This window comes from Salpingoeca rosetta (genome assembly GCF_000188695.1).
Source record: "Salpingoeca rosetta unplaced genomic scaffold supercont1.33, whole genome shotgun sequence".
Lineage (NCBI taxonomy): Eukaryota > Choanoflagellata > Craspedida > Salpingoecidae > Salpingoeca > Salpingoeca rosetta.
This window is the reverse complement of record NW_004754901.1, coordinates 608,678-626,171: the sequence shown is the minus strand read 5'-3', so window position 1 is coordinate 626,171 and position 17,494 is coordinate 608,678. Positions and strand designations below refer to the sequence as shown.

Below are 17,494 nucleotides of genomic sequence, written 5' to 3'. Positions count from 1 at the left end.
ACACACACACACACACACACACACGAAGGAGATATACACACACGCACACATACACACGCACACACACACAGAGACACTTGGTTTCTATTGATCTTGTTGGTTTCTGTCTGTCAACGCTTGAGGCCTTTGGGCCGCTCACATAGCATTCAAGCATTCAGTAGCAGACATTCACTCCCTCACATCACCCAGTCACCCACTCGTGCAAGCGCCTGTCTGAAATGAGCACACTTTCGGTTTTGATTGCTTCCCTCATCTCTGAGCACTGGGAATGGTGGAAGATTTCAACAAATTTTCCCCCCAAGAAGTTGCAAAAGATTCGAGGGTGATTTAGTGATCCCGCCGCGAAATTCAATTTCGCTGTTGACCAGTACAACCAACACGAGCCAACCAGCCAACCGCACGAAAACCACGAAGGATGGCAAGCACGAGAGGCAGCTTCGATTCGGCGTCAGGCGGGCTGTGGCGCATCGACGAAGAGGTTGTTGTATGCGCTCTGTGCTCTGTGCTCTGTGTGTGTGTGTGTGTGTGTGTGTGTGTGTGTGTGTGTGTGTGTGTGTGTGTGTGTGTGTGTGAATGTGTGTGTGTGTGTGTGTGTGTGCAGAGCTGTCGTGTGTCTCTCAGTCTCAGTCTCTCTTTCATTGTCTATCCCCTGCCTTCCCCTTCCGTCTCTCAGTCTCTGTCTCTCTTTCGCTTTCTGTCTCGCTTTCTCCGTCTTTCTGTTTCGCGAGCTCTCTCCCTCGCACGCGCTCTATCTTGCTCTCTCGCTCATTCGATCATCCCTTGGAGTGATTGAGCACACACTTGTGTCTTGTGTCGTCTGTGCCCGTGTGTCGACCCTGACGTTGGTTGTTGTTGTCGATTCCCGCCTTCCTCGTTTTCTTTCCACACCGTCTGTGTTACTGTGTTTCCCACTCTTTGCATCCTGTGCGGAAGAACAGAGAGAGTGTGTGTGTGTGTGTGTTGATGCGTGTATGTGTATGTGCATATCTCTGTGTGGTGCATCTTCACTTCACACACAACCTCAGTGCGGCTCACGTTCCTGTTTACCTGTGCCTTTGTGCCCGCCTTTGTCTTGGCCCAGTCCTGTTCTGACACCATGTCCGGCAGCATGAGCTCTGCGACATTCAACGCAGTACGTACAAAGGAATGCGACCATGCTGCTGTGTTGCGTGTTCACTTGGCCACAGCACACACACACACACACACACACGCACTCCCTCCCCTGCCCAGTGCATCTCAAGATCTCATTCAAACACAACACAACATGTTCTTTGCTTTCTGTTTGCTCTGTGCCTGTCGTTCCTTGAATAGTGTGCTGTTGCACAAAGCAGGCCTCAAGGGTAAGCGGAAACAGCAGGTGTTCATGGTCTGTCGAGTACAAGCTGGATTGCATGATACACGTGTTCGTCCTGCCAGCAGAAGCAGACCGGCATCACTATCTTCGCCGTCACAGTGCAACCACCATCACAGCGCCGTTATCATTGCTCCGCTGCTATACGGTTGCTTGTGTGTGTGTGTGTGTGTGATGTTTGCATTCACCCTCTGTGCTCACCCACACTCTCTGCCCAACCCCTTTCAACCACCACAACGCCGTTCTGTCGACACCAGCAGGCTTCACGCAACAGCGTGGTACGTCAACCACCGACCACAGTCACCACAGACAGCAACAACCACCACAACAACCGCAGCCACCAACCATCACCACAGTGCAACCACCACCACTACCACCACCACGGTGCAATCACCACAACACGTGCTGTGATTTCGGCTTCCGCCACGATCTTGCTCATACCCGCACCCACCTCATGTTCTCGTGCATAATATCCACCCCCGTCTTTTCTTTTCAGAGAGACTTGAAGCGAACTGAAACCCGCGTGGCCTCCAAGGTTCTGCAATTGCGCATGCACAAAAGCACATTGACACAGCACTGCCTTGCGATGCAGCAACCGAATCCCCCACCCCCTCACACCCCCCGCCACAGACTGGTATCACCTCTTACCCCACCCTCACAACACCACCGTTATGCACAGGCGTCCATCATAACGGAGGCAGCCGCGCGGTTTGCGACCATCACGCAGTTGCAAGAAGAATGCGCGCAGCAGCAAGGCAGCAGCGGCAACAGCAGCAGCAGCAGGATGGACGACATGCTCTATCTGCTGGAAAGATGGACCCTGGATGAGTGCAGCTCAATGATTGACAGATTACAGCACGTATTGGAGGAGAAGGAAGAGGGTGTGCGGGCCGCACAACAACAGCTTGCGGCTGCACAGGCGGAGCATGACAAGGTCTGGGCGGCTCTTGCGCGGGAGCAGATGGAGAGGATGATGGCGGAGGTGGAGAGGGTGAAGCGCGATGCTGAGCGAGTGAAGCAGCAACAGCACAGGCAGCAACGCATGCGCGACAGGCAGCAACGCATGCGCGACAGGCAGCAACGCATGCGCGACAGACACGACAGACAGCAACGCATCCAGGAGGCGAGCAACGTGAATGCACAGCGGATCGGGGACAAGAGAAATGAGCTCACGCAAGCACAGGCCGAAGCTGGTGTGGCATTGCCGACCGACCAACAGGCAATTACAGCGGCAGAGAGGAAGGTGACTCAGTTGGAGGAACAGCTTGCCACGCTGCTGGTGCAGCGTGATAAGCTGCGCAGACGAATGGAGGAAATCATCAAGGAGAATGAAGAAGAAAGGATGAGGGATGAAGAGGAGAAGGTGAGGGATGAAGAGGAGAGGGTGAGGGATGAAGAAGAGAGGGTGAGGGAAGAAGAAGAAAGGATGAGGGAAGAAGAAAAGAGGATGAGGGATGAAGACGAGAGCACAGGGGAAGAAGAAAAACGGATGAGAGAAGAAGAAGAGAGGAGGAGGGATGAAGAAGAATGGAGGAAGAAGTGGCAGCAACAGCAACACAAAGTGTGGGTGCGCGCGTTGACGACATTGCTGCAGGTGGCAGGTGAGCCGCTGCCACACACCACAAGTGCCGAGCACCTGTGGACTGTGGTGTCACAGGTGGTGGACGACGCCCTGGCGACAGCGTGGGAGGCCGGCCTTGTGCCCGCTGCTGGCCCGCCCCGACTGGCCACTATCACTTTATCTGCTCTCCAAGATATCGAGAAGCGCGTTGCGGAGAAGAAGATCAGCTCACCTGCCGAGATCAGAGACGGTATGCTGTCATCCACCTCTTTGTGTGTTTTCGTGCGGATGTGGTGGTGAAGACGGCCCTGCTTGTTTTGGTTGTCTTGATGACACACGGACATGTGTGCACTTGTTTGCGCGTGTGTTTGTATGTGCATGACGTTTTGCGTTGATGTCACACAGCGCACAACACGTTTGCTTGTATCGTCGTTGTCACTGCCACTGCCACTGCCACTGTAATTATCGCTGCCTTTGTCACTGTGTCACAGTTACTGTCGTTGGCATTTGCATTGGTAGCCTCCACCACCATAGTCACGCATGCGACACATTCACGCTTGTTTTGACACCTCTCCGCCCCTCATGCGCGCTGATTGCACTGCTGTGTGTGTGTGTGTGTGCGTGCAGAATTCTTCTTCACGACGCCACCCAGCAGCATCACCAAGCCCGAGAAGAACCCGTATCTCGTCTACTGGCCGGACAATGCCCAGTTCTTCACCGACATATGGCGAGAGCCACTCGCAAAACAGGTGCTGCAATGCAATGACATCCGTCGCCGCTGCGCTGTGTGTGCGGGCGGTGCTGGTGGAACAGTAGTGCTGGGCTCATTTCTGTAAACGTGCATGTGCGTGTGTTTGTGCGAGCGAGAATATATGAGTGCGACTGTGTGCTTGTGTGTGTGTGTGTGTGTGTGTGTCATGTGCTTGGTGGCATTATCATCACCACCCATCACTAAACGACGTGCCGCCATATGTGCACTTCTCCCCATGCCTCTCATCAACCGCTCGTCCCGCACACCTTTGTGTCAACACACTCGTGTGTATGTGCATGTGTGCGTGTGTGCATGCGTGCTTGTTTTCGCGTTTCCAGTTTGAGCTGAAGGCTGATGACATCACGCCGCAAGCAGTGATTGCAAAGATTCACGAAATACCAGTGCTGGAGGTGTCCAGCAGCCGTGGGCCCCGCCCCAGGGGGCGCCAAGTGACGCTTGGCCTGCGACAAGGTAAGGACGTGGCGAAGACTAGTGTTGCCTGTGTTTGCACTGCTTTCAGTTTTAGGTGCACGTGCAGACACGTGTACTTGGCCTTGGAGCGTTTGTCAACGTCGTCATCATCATGTGGTGTTTGGTCGTGTATTGCCGATGTGTGCGCAAGCGCACATGAAGGGTTGTGATGTGAGATGTGATTGTGACACCATTGTGCAATGCGTGCACGCTTACATCTCACCCCTGCCTATACACACACACACACATACATACACACACACACACACACACACACACACACACACACCGCTTGCTCGCAGGTCTGCCTTTGCCAAAAGCACTGCCAACAGGATGGTCCAACGAAGCGGAGATGTGCACCGATATCGCCGAGCACCTTCGCGCCACGGCTGCGCACCTCGACCCTGGTGTCGCGTTCCCGAGTGAGGTCCCAATCATGACGTACGTTGTGCGGTGCATGTTGTGTCCAGGCGTTGGAGGGGTGGGGAGTGGGTGTTTGCTGTATCCTTGTTCCCGCTCTCTTGCGTGCCCTGTGCTGCTTGTGGTGCTGCGAATGCCAACTTCTTACAGGGAACGTGCCCGTGCTCTTGTCGCGCTTGCCGCCTTGCGTTGGCCAGGTTCAAGCCAGGCACCCGCCCCAAAACAGACATTGTGATGGTGGATGGTCGCACAAACACAAAAGTGGCCGTGTTTGAGCTCACGCTAGGCGAGGATGCTGACTCGCTTGGCCAGTTGGCAGCGTACGCACACCACGCGATTGTGGCGAACGTGCACCGCATTGCAGGCGAGCACGTGCCTCTGGAGGAGCTGCCCCTGCTCGCTGGGCTGGCGATGTTTGGGCTGCGTGTCAGCCCGGTGCAGACCACCGTTGTTGAGTTTATGGTGGCCAACGCCGGTGGAGTCGTGAAGCTGGTCGCCCACAACATCATCTCCATTCCGATGACGAACATTGGGCAGGCTGCTATGGCCATTTCCTGCTTTGCGGACTTCCTCCACGCAAAGTACGCCCACGCCATCAAGCAGAACATTGAGCATGGCAGCGACTTTGCGTTGAATGTCATGAAGCCCCATGTGCTGCACTTCAACCCCGACAGCGGCAAAGGTGTGTTGTTTGCTGTTTGCTTGTCTGCGTCTGTATGTGCATGTGTGCGTATGCATGTGTGCGTGTATGCATATGTGCGTGTGCACGATCCTCTCCTCTCTCTCCCTCTCTGCCTCTCTGCTTCTGTTTTTGTTTGTGTGTGGTTGTGTGTGGTTGAAAGGCGGTCGCTATGCAGCGTTGTATGCACCATTGCGCCCGTGCCTGTGCTCGTGTGTGGTGTGATTCACATGATGCTGGTTGTGCTTATCGCTGTGCTGTCAGCAGAGGCACCGAAAGTGCTCAGTTCCGTCGCCAACAAAGGAAGCGGATACGTGTGCAAGTTCATCAAGACTGGGCACCGTGCTGGCGACTTGCGTGCTGAAGAGATTGAAAACATGTGGAAGTATGTCAACGGGCAACGCGCTTGCAGTCGCATCCCCGCCACCAACAGCAAGAGCAGCACCACCAACACCACCAGCAGCAGCAGTGGCAGTGGCAGTGGCAATGGCACGCAGATGATTGCGGTGCCCCACCTCGGGTCGACCCGCGCTCACATTCACGAACAGCACGTCGCGCAGCTCTGCAACAGCTTGTTTCTCCTGTCAGCGGCTGGTCTCGTTCACCATGACATTCGCTGTGCCAACGTGGTCGTGAGCGGCGACAAAGCCTCTCTTATCGACTTCGAACTGGCTGGCTGCGACGCCGATGTCATGGAGGCGGCCAAACTCAAGCCGGCTGAGGTTGCTCTTCGTACGGACCTGCCTGAGCGGTCAGCACACATCCGTGCAGCTGGTGACGAGCGAGTGAAACGCCACATCGAGGATGACTGGATCGCCCTGCTTTACGTGTGCACTCTCCGGTCTGCGCTCTACAAGAGTGCACCGCAGAGGGCACACAGGGCAACCAAGGACGCCATGCTGGCCGCGTTGAAACAGCTCGAGCAGCAGCAGCAGCAGCAGCAACAGGGGCAGCAGCAGCAGTGGAAGGGGGAGCAGGAGAAGGAGGAGAAGCAGCAGGGTCATTTGGTGCTGGTCGGGATGAGCTCGCAGCTCCCGCAGTCGTGTGATTTGCTGGGCCGCATCAAGAACATCATCAAGGAGATCCCGCTGTACGACTGAGCTCGACGTGATCGCGCGCTTGGGAGAAAGGAAGCCATGTGTTCGTGTGTGTGTGTGTGTGTGTGTGTGTGTGTGTTTGTGCGTGTGCATGTGTGTGCATGTACGTGATTGATTGTAATTGCGCGGGGAGTGCATGTCTACACGTGTAAGGGAGGGAGAGAGAGAGGGAGGGACGTGTGGAGGACAGTGTGTTTGCTTTGCGTGCATGCGCATGTGCACACGATGCTGTTCTTTGCTTTGCTTTGCTTTGCTTTGCTTTCTTACACGTCCATATGTGTCTGCAATACACTGCATAAGCTACAGTGATGTATGTGATCACGAATAGCGCTTTGCGGTGAACAGAGCACAGAAATGGAATGTGTGTGTGTGGATGTGAGGGATGAGAGGGATGAGAGGGATGCGTGTGTGTGTGTGCATGTGCGTGTGCTTGCGTGCATGTTTGAAAGACTGTTCTATTGACTGTCAGTCTGCCGTTCTGCGTTGTCGCATTGTCGTTGTCGTTGTCGGTGATGAGAAGTGATGTGAACAACCATTCGACCACACTGATGTTGATGGTCGGCGTCACAGTCACTTGTGCTTGACAAGGGAATGGTTGGGTTGTGATTGTTAACGAGTGGCTTCCCAGCACCGCCTCTGCTGCACCGCTCGTTGACACGGGTGCCCTGGTCGTGAGGGTCGTCGGTGGGCGATTGAAGCATGGGTTGTGTGTGTGTGTGTGTGTGTGTGTGTGTGTGTGTGTGTGTGTGTGTGTGTGCGGTGGTGGTGGTGAAGGACGTGTCACAACGTCACCATGCTGAGTGAGAGACAGCCGTTGGTGTGTATTTATGCTTGGGAAAAGCCGTCTCGGGCGCCGATAGATAGAAGGCACGCGTTCAAGCACTTGTTCGTACGCTTGTACACACCGTTTCCTTTATGCTTGCTTTTGATTGCTTCCCCATCTCTGAGCGCTGAGAATGGTGTAAGATCTCAACCAGTTTTCACTCACATTCACACATTCACACACACACGCGCGCATGTTCAAATCACAACAGCTGCGTTGTAGGTTTCTATTGCACGTTCGAACGAAGATGGAGGAATAAACACACGACACAACGACATAAGCATGGGCAACAGACAAAGCACCACGTGCTACGGGACAGGGCATGTGACCGCAAACAAACACAGCAAGGGTGTACGGAGGGACACGTGTGCTTTCTGGAACAACAGCACGGAAACAGCACAACCAACAGAAAGCCGTGGCAAGCGGGCCACCACGCACATACACACGCATGCGCACCCACCATCACAACACACAAATCGGCAAGAATAAACGGAACGCATGTGTGTGCATGCGCTTGTGTATGTGCGTGTGCGTACGCAGTATATGTAAATGCATGTATGTGTACGTGTATGTGTGTTCGCGCGCGCGCGCGTGTGTGTGTATGTGTTGGAAGAAGGTTTGATGGACAGGGATGTGCAGCTCAGCTGTGCTGTTCCTCGTCATCGCTCTCTGGCTGCACAAAACCCTCGGCCGTCTCGTAAAGGACGCTCAGGATGTGCTCCACAGGAAGCGTCTCCGTCCCCTCCTGGCACTCAACCTGACAGTCAAAACAACCGCCACGCGCAGGTGAGCGAGAGAGAGAGTGTGTGTGTGTGTGCGCATGAATCAAACGAGCAAACAGTACACTTGCAAAGAGAGACTGTGTGCGTGTGTATGTGCAAGTGCGTGTGTGATGAGCTTTGGTTCTGTCCACGGCTGTGCGTATCGTGTTCACCTCGAGCTGTCTGAGTTTTCCAAAGTAGAAGTCACGCTCTTTCTCCAGGCCGTTGATCGTCAGCAGCAGTTGCTCCCGCTGCATGTATGCAAGCACGCGTGTACGAGAGAGAGAGGGTGTGTGTGTGTGTGTGTGTGTGTGTGTGTGTGTGTGTGTGTGTGAGTACGTTCGTGAAAGGCGCAGACGGATAGATCCTCAAAGAGCAAAACAACCAGTTCCATAACCGCAGTCAATCACACTCCCCTCCCACGCCAACAGCAGCAGCAGCAACGTTCATATATGACCTCGGCCTTCAGCTGCTCAATCTCAATGTTCTTCTCCTTCAGCTCCGCAGCAACGGCGGCATTGGACGACGATGACGAGGCGCCACCACCACCCTTCCTCGGCGTTGTTGTTGTTGCTGAAGATGATGATGCTCCTGTTGGTGTCTTGCCAGCAGCGCGCGTGCGGCCGGAAGCAGCGGTCGTTGCACCTGTCGACTGCGCCTTCATCCCCGACGCTAGCCGTGATCGTGGTGGTGATCATGTCGGTCGTGGTAGCAGTGTTGGTGGTGGTGGATGTGATGGTCATGATGGTGGTGGATATGTCCGACAAGGCTGTGGAACACACACACACACACACACACACACACACACACACACACACACACACACACACACGTGCACACAACCACACACACACACACCACGTGACGCAAGGACATCATACGCTTTGTGCGTCCTTTCTTGGGAGGTTCGTTGAGGGAGGGTGGGGCGGCAACCTTCTTGCCGGCACGCCTGTCCTCGGGGTTGTAGTCGTGACCGCCGTAGTTTGCATCGAAGAACTGGTCAACACACACACACACACACATACAAACACACACACACACACACGTGTCAGTGCGTGATAGAGATGCCATGCTTTGTAGTTCATGCAGGCAAAACACTCGTGTGCAAACATACTCACATGCGCAAGCACGAATACCCATGCACGCAACCACACACCACACATTTCAAACAAGCCAAGTACAAACGCCCACTACTGTACCTTCTTGAACCATTGGCCAAACTCAAAGTTGTCCTGGAAGCGGCCTTTGACCAAACGCTCCACAGGGATCTCCTTGTCCACCTTCTTCTTCTTGAACGTCGACTGTGGTGACATGAAGACAAGCAGCAGCAGCAGCAGCAGTCAGCAACCACAACTACACGGGCATGGTTATGGCACATGAGGCAGTTGCCGGCTGCCAACAGCGTTACCGCATCAGGTGAACCCACCTGAAGGATCTTGAAGTTCTCGATAAACTCGTAGTCGTGCTTGGCGTCAAACTTGACCTTCTTCAAGTTCACCAGGCCTGGCCACAGCATATCCATCAGCTGACAGTACGCTGCGCCTAAGCATGGCCATGGGTGTGTGAATGAGCGACGATGTTAGAGTTCAAGCAGTGCGGCAAAAGGAAAGTACATTACACGAAGAGAAGCCCAAAATGCATGCACACACGCACACACGCACACACACACACGCGTTTGGAGAGGCAGTTGAACGAATGCTGTACGTACCTGTGCAGAGGTTCTCAACCTTGGTGTAGCTGAGCTTGAGCAAGTCATTCACCCACTCGATCATGTCATTGCGGGAGAATGCGCCTGTGTTGACGCTCGTCGCGTGCACGTTCACTGCCATGGTTCAAGCTCAAGTCTTCACGCTGCAAAACAAAAACAACACAGCGTGTATTCACACACACACACACACACACACACACACACACACACACACACACACACAACACCAGACAGTCGGATGTGAGGTTGCTTGCTCATTTCAGCTTGCTCAGCACACTGGTCATTCCGATGTGTCAAACACCCCACGGCCACAACAGCAGCACCATCTTGCCTGTTTCGTCTCTGTAACGACTTTGCGTGTGTTGGGCAAAAATAAACCTAACTGACAGACTGACTTCAGGCAAAAACGCCTTGAAATAGGATATTATACTATTACAAGGACACCCTTTTGCACACAATGATGCGTTTGGGAGAGAACAGCAATGCCTGCCTCGAGAGCCTCATGGAGGAAACTGCGAGGGACATGAGAGACATCCCAGTACCTGAGATTGCATCTGAATTCCCTGAATTCTCTGTTGTACTTTGTTTAACGGTTGCACCAAAGATACTGGGTGTCGGTCAGTAGCACGTGCGCGAGTCGGGGGTAGTTCAAGCCGCTCAACTGCCCCACAGTCAATGCACCGCAGGTAGGGGGGGGGGTAACACCTTGAACAACACAGCCTGGATTCAGAGACATCTGTACACGAAAATGAAACAACAACGACGACAAAAAGGAAAGCACACATATTCACACACATGGTAAGGAGCTTAAGACGTTGGGTTGTGCTGTGCTGTGTGTCTCTGACGACACGAAGGGCCCTTGCATTGCTTGAGAGCGTGCAAGCGGCGAGCCAGTTGTGCGATGAGCGTTGGTTCTGTCGTGTTAATGGCATTCACCAGCTGATGTGGGTCGCCTGTGATGTTGTAGAATTCCCTGAATCCAGACTCCATCTCGCAGTACAGCGTGTTCAGTCCATCTTGAACGCAGCGGGGGAGCGGGCGCAGGGTAATGAGGAAGAGTGCGGGCGGATGGACACACATATGTGTGCGTGCATGCGTGCGATAGCAACAGATGTTACGTGCCAGTGAGTGAGTGAAAATAGAAAGGAATATTCAAGCGATTGGGTGCGTATAGGACACTCTGGCAGGCAATCAAACATGCTGTGCTATTGTGCCAAAGCAAACAACCCACGCATAGGTCCTCGCTCAATCCACATCACCCCCAAACACACACACACACACACACACTACACCCATGCATCTACTGACTCTGGCGGTCAAGTGTTCGCACACACTCGTATGTGTTGTTGTGTGCATCTTGGCAGCTGCAGATTGGCGCGTGCGGCCATCGCGGTGGATGCATCTCCATCTCAGGACCAACCTGAGTGGAAGCAGCAGCCGCATCAGGGGGTGTGATGTGAGCAGTTAACAAGGAATCATGTACATGTATGCACATGCACAATGATGTACACACACACATACACACACACACGATGATGCACACACATATACACCCAACCACACACAACATGTGCAGGAAGCGCACATGCAAACGGGCGAAAGAAAAAAGGGATTCACCCACAAGGAACAGGGTTGAGCACGTGCGAATGCAAACGAGCCCACGCACGAGCGAGCGAGCGAGTGAGCACGCACCAGCATGCATGACATATCTGGGACGAGGCATGGCAGCCGCTGGCTTGACGGCGGCTGCCCCTCCCCGTGATACTCAACGAGGAAGTCCGTTCGCACATCAGCCTGAAGTTTCGGTTGGGGGACAGAGGGCGAGGGAGAATGGGTGGGGTTGGGGTGGGGTGCAACGGAGTGCGGTGTGCAGAAGGGAGAGAGTTAGGAACGAGAAGGGAAGAGTGTGACGGATGAAAAAGTGTCGCCATGGTACAAAAGGTTGACGGAGACAGAGACAGCCAAACACAGAGATAGCCAAACAAACAAACAAACAAACAAACAAACAAACAAACAAACAAACAAACAAATAAATAAATAAATAAATCAACACAGTAAACACAGCAAACACAGTGAACAGCACACACACACACACACACACATGGGCACACCTCTTGGCCGGTGAGAACTGGGAGCATGCTGACGCCATCCATCGTGTCTGGGATCTTGATGCATTGTGAAGGTGTGGCAATGGGGTGAGACTGTAACTGCCAGGCAGGCCACTCGAACAAGGGCAGGCATTTCGCTTCCAGCACCACCACCCAAACGCGAGGGCACAGGCATGTGTGCTCGGATGCAGGCTCTCGCAAACACTGCATCTCGCCAGCCAAGCTGAGATCACATACACACGCAAGCACGCACGCATGCACACACACACACACACACACACACACACACACACACACACACACACACACAAGCAAACAAACAAGCAGACGCACACACGAGGCTGCTTACTGGCGCGCCAGCAATGTCGAGGAACGTTGGTGCAAAGTCGACGAGAGTGACGGGGGAGCGAACGACATGACCTGCATGAGATGTCGGGGGAGGAGGAAGTTCAGCCAAGTACGGGCACGAGGGGGAGGGGGGTGTCATTCCAGCAAAGCAGCAGAGCACGCGCTGAGTAAAAGGGAAGATGCCATCACGACAGCGACATCGTGTGGCAGAGGTCCAGATACAACGCCACACATGATGTACACAACACACGCGAAAACGCACACACACACACACATACACAAGTACACACAAATATATGATGTACACACGCACACGCGAACACACATATGGTGATATACACAACTCACAATAAGATTCACACACACACACACACACGATTAGACACACCTGGTTTGATGTGTGGCCCACGAACAACGGCTGGGATGCGAAGGTCTGTTTCGTAGGGCAGGCGTTTATCCTTGAGGACCTGTTGCGTTGTGCACAGGAAGCGAGGTGGCGTCATAAGGTGAGCAGAGGAGCAGCAGAAACAGCAACAGCAAAAGCAACAGTAAACGCAGCAGTGGCACCCATAGTTCGGATATGTGCATGTGTGTGCATATGTGCATGTGCACGTGTGTGCATGTGTGTATACATGCGCGTTGGCACCAACCGCAAAGTTGCCAAGATGATAGCCGTGATCTGACATTGTTTTGAGTCAATGTCGATTGTCGTGCCAGCGTGAGCAAACAGAAGAACACTTGAAACTTACGACGAAACATGCACACATATGCACACAATGTACATCGTGCCACGAACGGAAAGGTAAAAACACGCGCATACGCGCACGTACACACTCACAGGCACTCAACACACGCGCAGAAGCACACATGCACGCACACGCAAACACAAACACAAACGCACACACACGTGAACACAAGAGGCACTGCGTATGCAACCTGAGGCGTAGAAGAAATATGTGTTGTTCAGTCGCCCCATGCTCTTCAGGGTTCTGACAGCGCCAAGACGCAGGTACCGATCGAATGAGCGCAGTGTATTTGCGTCGTGCTAAGCGGCGGTGTTGCTGGTGATGTGGTGGCAAATGTGCGCATGCACGCACAACAGTCATCGTCGCACACAACAACAACAACAACAACAACAACAACAACAACAACTTAAACAACAACAACAACAACTTAAACAACAACAACAACTTAAAACAACAACAACAACATAAACAACAACAACAACTTAAACAACAACAACTACTGAAACAACAACAACAACAACAACAACTAAAACAACAACAACTACTGAAACAACAACAACAACAACAACAACTTACAACAACTTACAACCAACAACTTAAACAACAACTTAAAACCAACAACAACAACTTAAACAACATAAACAACTTAGGCCACGAGTGCACGAGGCATTGGCGTACGCTGTGACGTTTGCGACGATGTCATCAACAGTCATGAGCGTGAGGGCGCGTCGGCGGTACTGCAGATCATTGTACTTCTCCTCGATTGGCGCATACCCTTTGCCGTATGACAGGCGCAATCAACATGCAAAAGCAGCGCGCGTCGTGCCAGAACACACGTCGAAGGTGAGTGAGTGAGTGAGTGAGTGAGTGAGTGTGTGCGTGTGAGTGAGTGAGTGAGTGAGTGAGTGCGTGTGAGTGAACGTGTGGCACGTGTGAGTGCGTGTGTCTGGCAATAAACGCAATTGCATGTGCCATGTCTGTCTACCTGATCCAAAACCTGCGACCTCTCCTTGCTTTGCAACAAACCAGTGCTTGTCTCGAAACGCCTTGCCTGCAAGCAGCAACAGGGGGCGCAGTGCGAGACAGTCCTTTCAACGGAGCACACGGACGAACACACACACACACACAAACAGAAACACACAGAAACAGAAACAGAAACAGAAACACAACTACACGCACACAAATACACACATATGCACAGAAACACACATATACACAGAAACATGCATACACACACACATATGCACAGAAACACACACACATACACAGAGACACAAAGGCACAGCAGCTGCTGACCGTAGTTTGGCGGGCGCGGGGCAGTTGCGTTTGGCAGGAGGTGCGCATATTCTGGTGCAGGCTCTGTGGGGTCGTGGCATGACGGAGTGCCAACCATGATGAAGAAGGGGTCATCAGTCCCTTCCAGTGTCCGCAGGAAATCGGATGTCTTGTCCAACAGCAGCTGCCACGGCATGCCAGCGGTGTGCGGGGAGTGGTGGTGGTGGTGGTGTGCGTGGTGTGACGCATAGGATCAAGGAGCACGCAGCGTGGCGGCGTGTCCAGGTGGAGCAACAGCAGTAGGCTTACAGACAAAGCAAAATGACAACACTCACGCACACACACAAACACATACACACACGCACACGCACGCACGTTCAAGTGCACACACACGCACGTACAAGTGCATACGCACGCACAAGTTCACAAGCACGCGCGCCACTCACGGACGTGTCACATACGTTTGGCAGGTACGTGTTGCCGTGTGACTCCGGGGTTCCGTTGTTGGAGATCACGTAGTCGTAGTACACGCTGTTGCCGACAACTGCACAGACATACATACATATATACATACATACATACATACATACATACATACATACATACATACACACATACATACATACATGCATACATACATACATACATACATACATACATACATACATACATACATACATACATACATACATGGACAGCAAGGCGGTACATGAACTGGGAGCATAACCACTGCCAGGCTGGAAACCAGCATGCACGGCGCGTTCACACACACACACATTTTCACATCGATACAGCGATGCATACACACACGAGTACACATACACACACGAGCATGTTCACGCATGTACACGCATGTGCACATGACCACACACGCACACGCATGCGCGTACATGACGAGCTTACGTGCTTGCCAGTTGTCCCATCCGCGAGGAACATGCTGCACACCACCGGCACTCGGTGCACCGTATCTGCACCCAAGACAATCGCACGTGTGCATGTGAATGTGTATGTATGTGCGTGTATGTGAGTATGAGTGTGCGTGTGTATGTGCGTGTATGTATGCGTGTGTATGTGTATCTTTGAATGCGTGTATGTACGTGGCTGCGTTCGTGTGCGTGAATCCATCATACATGCAGCAACGAAACACTGTCGGTCGTGCGCGTGTCAACGATACGCGTGCCACGATGCACGTACTGGTTCAAGTATTTGCCCGTGTACATTGTTGTGTAACCTGCAAGTGAGAGGTGCCGTGTGGGGCAGTGCCAGCGATGAAAGGACACAACTGCAGCTGCAAGAGGCCACTGAACAGGGAGCAAGCACCACAAACAACGACAAGCACATGCAGAGAGAGACACAGAAAGACAGGCACATACACAGATAGAGGGAGCGCGCGCACTCCCTCCCTCGAATACACATGCAAACACACACACACACACACACACACACACACACACACACACACACACACACACACACACACACACACACACACACACACGCACCGGCTTGTTTCATGAGGTGGCCGATGTTGTGCCTCTCGGCGCCTTGCTGCCACGCAGTGCTGGAACAATTGCCCGGGATGGAGTTGTTGGTCATGGGGACGTTGTGGATGTACCTTCCCGTCTGGATGCCTGCGCGTGAAGGACAACACACAGGTGTGCTGGCAAAGGCTGCTTCCAATGTGGCTGCAAGGCAACGCAATCCCTCTCTTGCATACACACATGCAAACACACACACACACACACACACACACACACACACACACACACACACACACACACACACACACACACACACACACACACACACGCACCGGCTTGTTTCATGAGGTGGCCGATGTTGTGCCTCTCGGCGCCTTGCTGCCACGCAGTGCTGGAACAATTGCCCGGGATGGAGTTGTTGGTCATGGGGACGTTGTGGATGTACCTTCCCGTCTGGATGCCTGCGCGTGAAGGACAACACACAGGTGTGCTGGCAAAGGCTGCTTCCAATGTGGCTGCAAGGGCAACGCAGGAGCAGGCCAGTGGTGTGTCAGACTGTGCACAGAGAAAAAGAGGCAGGGCCAGCCTTGACGTCCGGCAGCCCCGTGGATGGGGGGGGGGGGAGGAAGGGAGGACGGCAGTGCGCAAGTGCGTGGCAAGCGGACAGGCGCACGGGTGGACAGATAGGTACACAGACATGAAGTAGAAATACATATTCAAACGCATGCAGACACACCACAATACAGCTTGACATACAGCTTGACATACAGCTTGACATAGCCTCAGCTACAGCTGCAAACACACACACACACAGACACACACACACTCTCTCATACACACGCACATGCACACGCACACACTCTCTCTCATACACACACACACACTCACTCTCATACACACGCACATGCACACGCACACACACTCTCTCATACACACGCACACACACACACACACACGCACGAACACACACACACACCGCCTTGCTTCTGCCACAGGCTGACGAGCTTGGGCTGGGACACAAAGCCCATGTCGACGTCTTGGTCATCCGTGAGCAGAAAGAAGATGGACGCCTTCCTACCAGAAGACACATGCGACGCCGCCACACCGCAACACATCAACACGAGCAGTTGTACCACCGCCACCACCATCATCCTGCGTCTCATCATCATCATCCTTCCCAGTCAACATAAAATTTCTCAGCAATGAATGCAACGCCTGTCTCTCACCCAGCATGGTGACGTTGTGACACGACACGTTCCTCACCACCACCACCGCACACAGGCACACACAACCAATACTTCAATCGCCCACCGACGACCCTCACGACCAGGGCACCCGTGTCAACGAGCGGTGCAGCAGAGGCAGTGCTGGGAAGCCACTCGTTAACAATCACAACGCAACCATTCCCTTGTCAAGCACAAGTGACTGTGACGCCGACCATCAACATCAGCGTGGTCGAGTGGTTGTTCACATCACTTCTCATCACCGACAACGACAACGACAATGCGACAACGCAGAACGGCAGACTGACAGTCAATAGAACAGTCCTTCAAACACATACACGCACACACACACACACACACACATCCCTCACATCCGCACACACACACATTCCATTTCTGTGCTCTGTTCACCGCAAAGCGCTATTCGTGATCACATACATCACTGTGTAGCTTATGCAGTGTATTGCAGACACATATGGACGTGTAAGAAAGCAAAGCAAAGCAAAGCAAAGCAAAGCAAAGCAAAGCAAAGCAAAGAACAGCATCGTGTGCACATGCACATGCACGCAAACACACTGTCCTCCACACGTCTTTCCCCCCCCCCTCTCTCTCCCTCCCTTACACGTGTAGACATGCACTCCCCGCGCAATTACAATCAATCACGCACATGCACACACATGCACACACACAC

At 53.1% G+C, this 17,494-nt stretch overlaps 4 protein-coding genes across 4 annotated transcripts in view; 1 reads left to right on the top strand and 3 right to left on the bottom strand.

Moving 5' to 3' along the window:
* Positions 1-1,805: 1,805 nt before the first annotated feature.
* Positions 1,806-6,333, top strand: PTSG_10496 (serine/threonine protein kinase; the record flags this gene model as incomplete). Its single annotated transcript, XM_004988820.1, has 9 exons — positions 1,806-1,886; positions 2,031-2,363; positions 2,460-2,637; positions 2,833-3,162; positions 3,540-3,661; positions 4,002-4,134; positions 4,437-4,575; positions 4,752-5,236; positions 5,498-6,333. 9 exons carry the CDS (start codon positions 1,806-1,808, stop codon positions 6,331-6,333), a joined length of 2,637 nt encoding a protein of 878 aa, XP_004988877.1.
* Positions 6,334-7,230: 897 nt separating this feature from the next.
* On the bottom strand, positions 7,231-9,994 carry PTSG_10495 (uncharacterized protein). The gene is made up of 8 exons (XM_004988819.1): positions 9,954-9,994; positions 9,623-9,765; positions 9,341-9,456; positions 9,114-9,215; positions 8,796-8,910; positions 8,372-8,586; positions 8,088-8,165; positions 7,231-7,910 (listed from the first exon to the last, which is right to left on the bottom strand). Exons 2-8 carry the CDS (start codon positions 9,741-9,743, stop codon positions 7,794-7,796), a joined length of 864 nt encoding a protein of 287 aa, XP_004988876.1. The 5' UTR covers positions 9,744-9,765; positions 9,954-9,994; the 3' UTR covers positions 7,231-7,793.
* Positions 9,995-10,429: 435 nt separating this feature from the next.
* PTSG_10494 (uncharacterized protein) lies at positions 10,430-16,768 on the bottom strand (the record flags this gene model as incomplete). Its single annotated transcript, XM_004988818.1, has 17 exons — positions 10,430-10,638; positions 10,931-11,024; positions 11,339-11,416; positions 11,734-11,787; positions 12,080-12,150; positions 12,467-12,545; positions 12,729-12,757; positions 13,015-13,067; positions 13,503-13,599; positions 13,810-13,875; positions 14,121-14,283; positions 14,561-14,643; positions 15,003-15,067; positions 15,294-15,330; positions 15,602-15,784; positions 16,557-16,654; positions 16,686-16,768. The coding sequence occupies 17 exons, from the start codon at positions 16,766-16,768 to the stop codon at positions 10,430-10,432; spliced, it is 1,542 nt and encodes a 513-aa protein (XP_004988875.1).
* A 345-nt stretch (positions 16,769-17,113) lies between these two features.
* The window catches only part of PTSG_10493 (kinase subdomain-containing protein), a gene marked incomplete at its 3' end in the record, with an annotated part of 6,676 nt that continues 6,295 nt past the window's right edge, over positions 17,114-17,494 (bottom strand). Inside the window, exon 14 of the mRNA XM_004988817.1 lies at positions 17,114-17,127. Coding sequence (XP_004988874.1) covers positions 17,114-17,127 — 14 coding nt within the window. The remainder of the gene's footprint in view (positions 17,128-17,494) is intronic.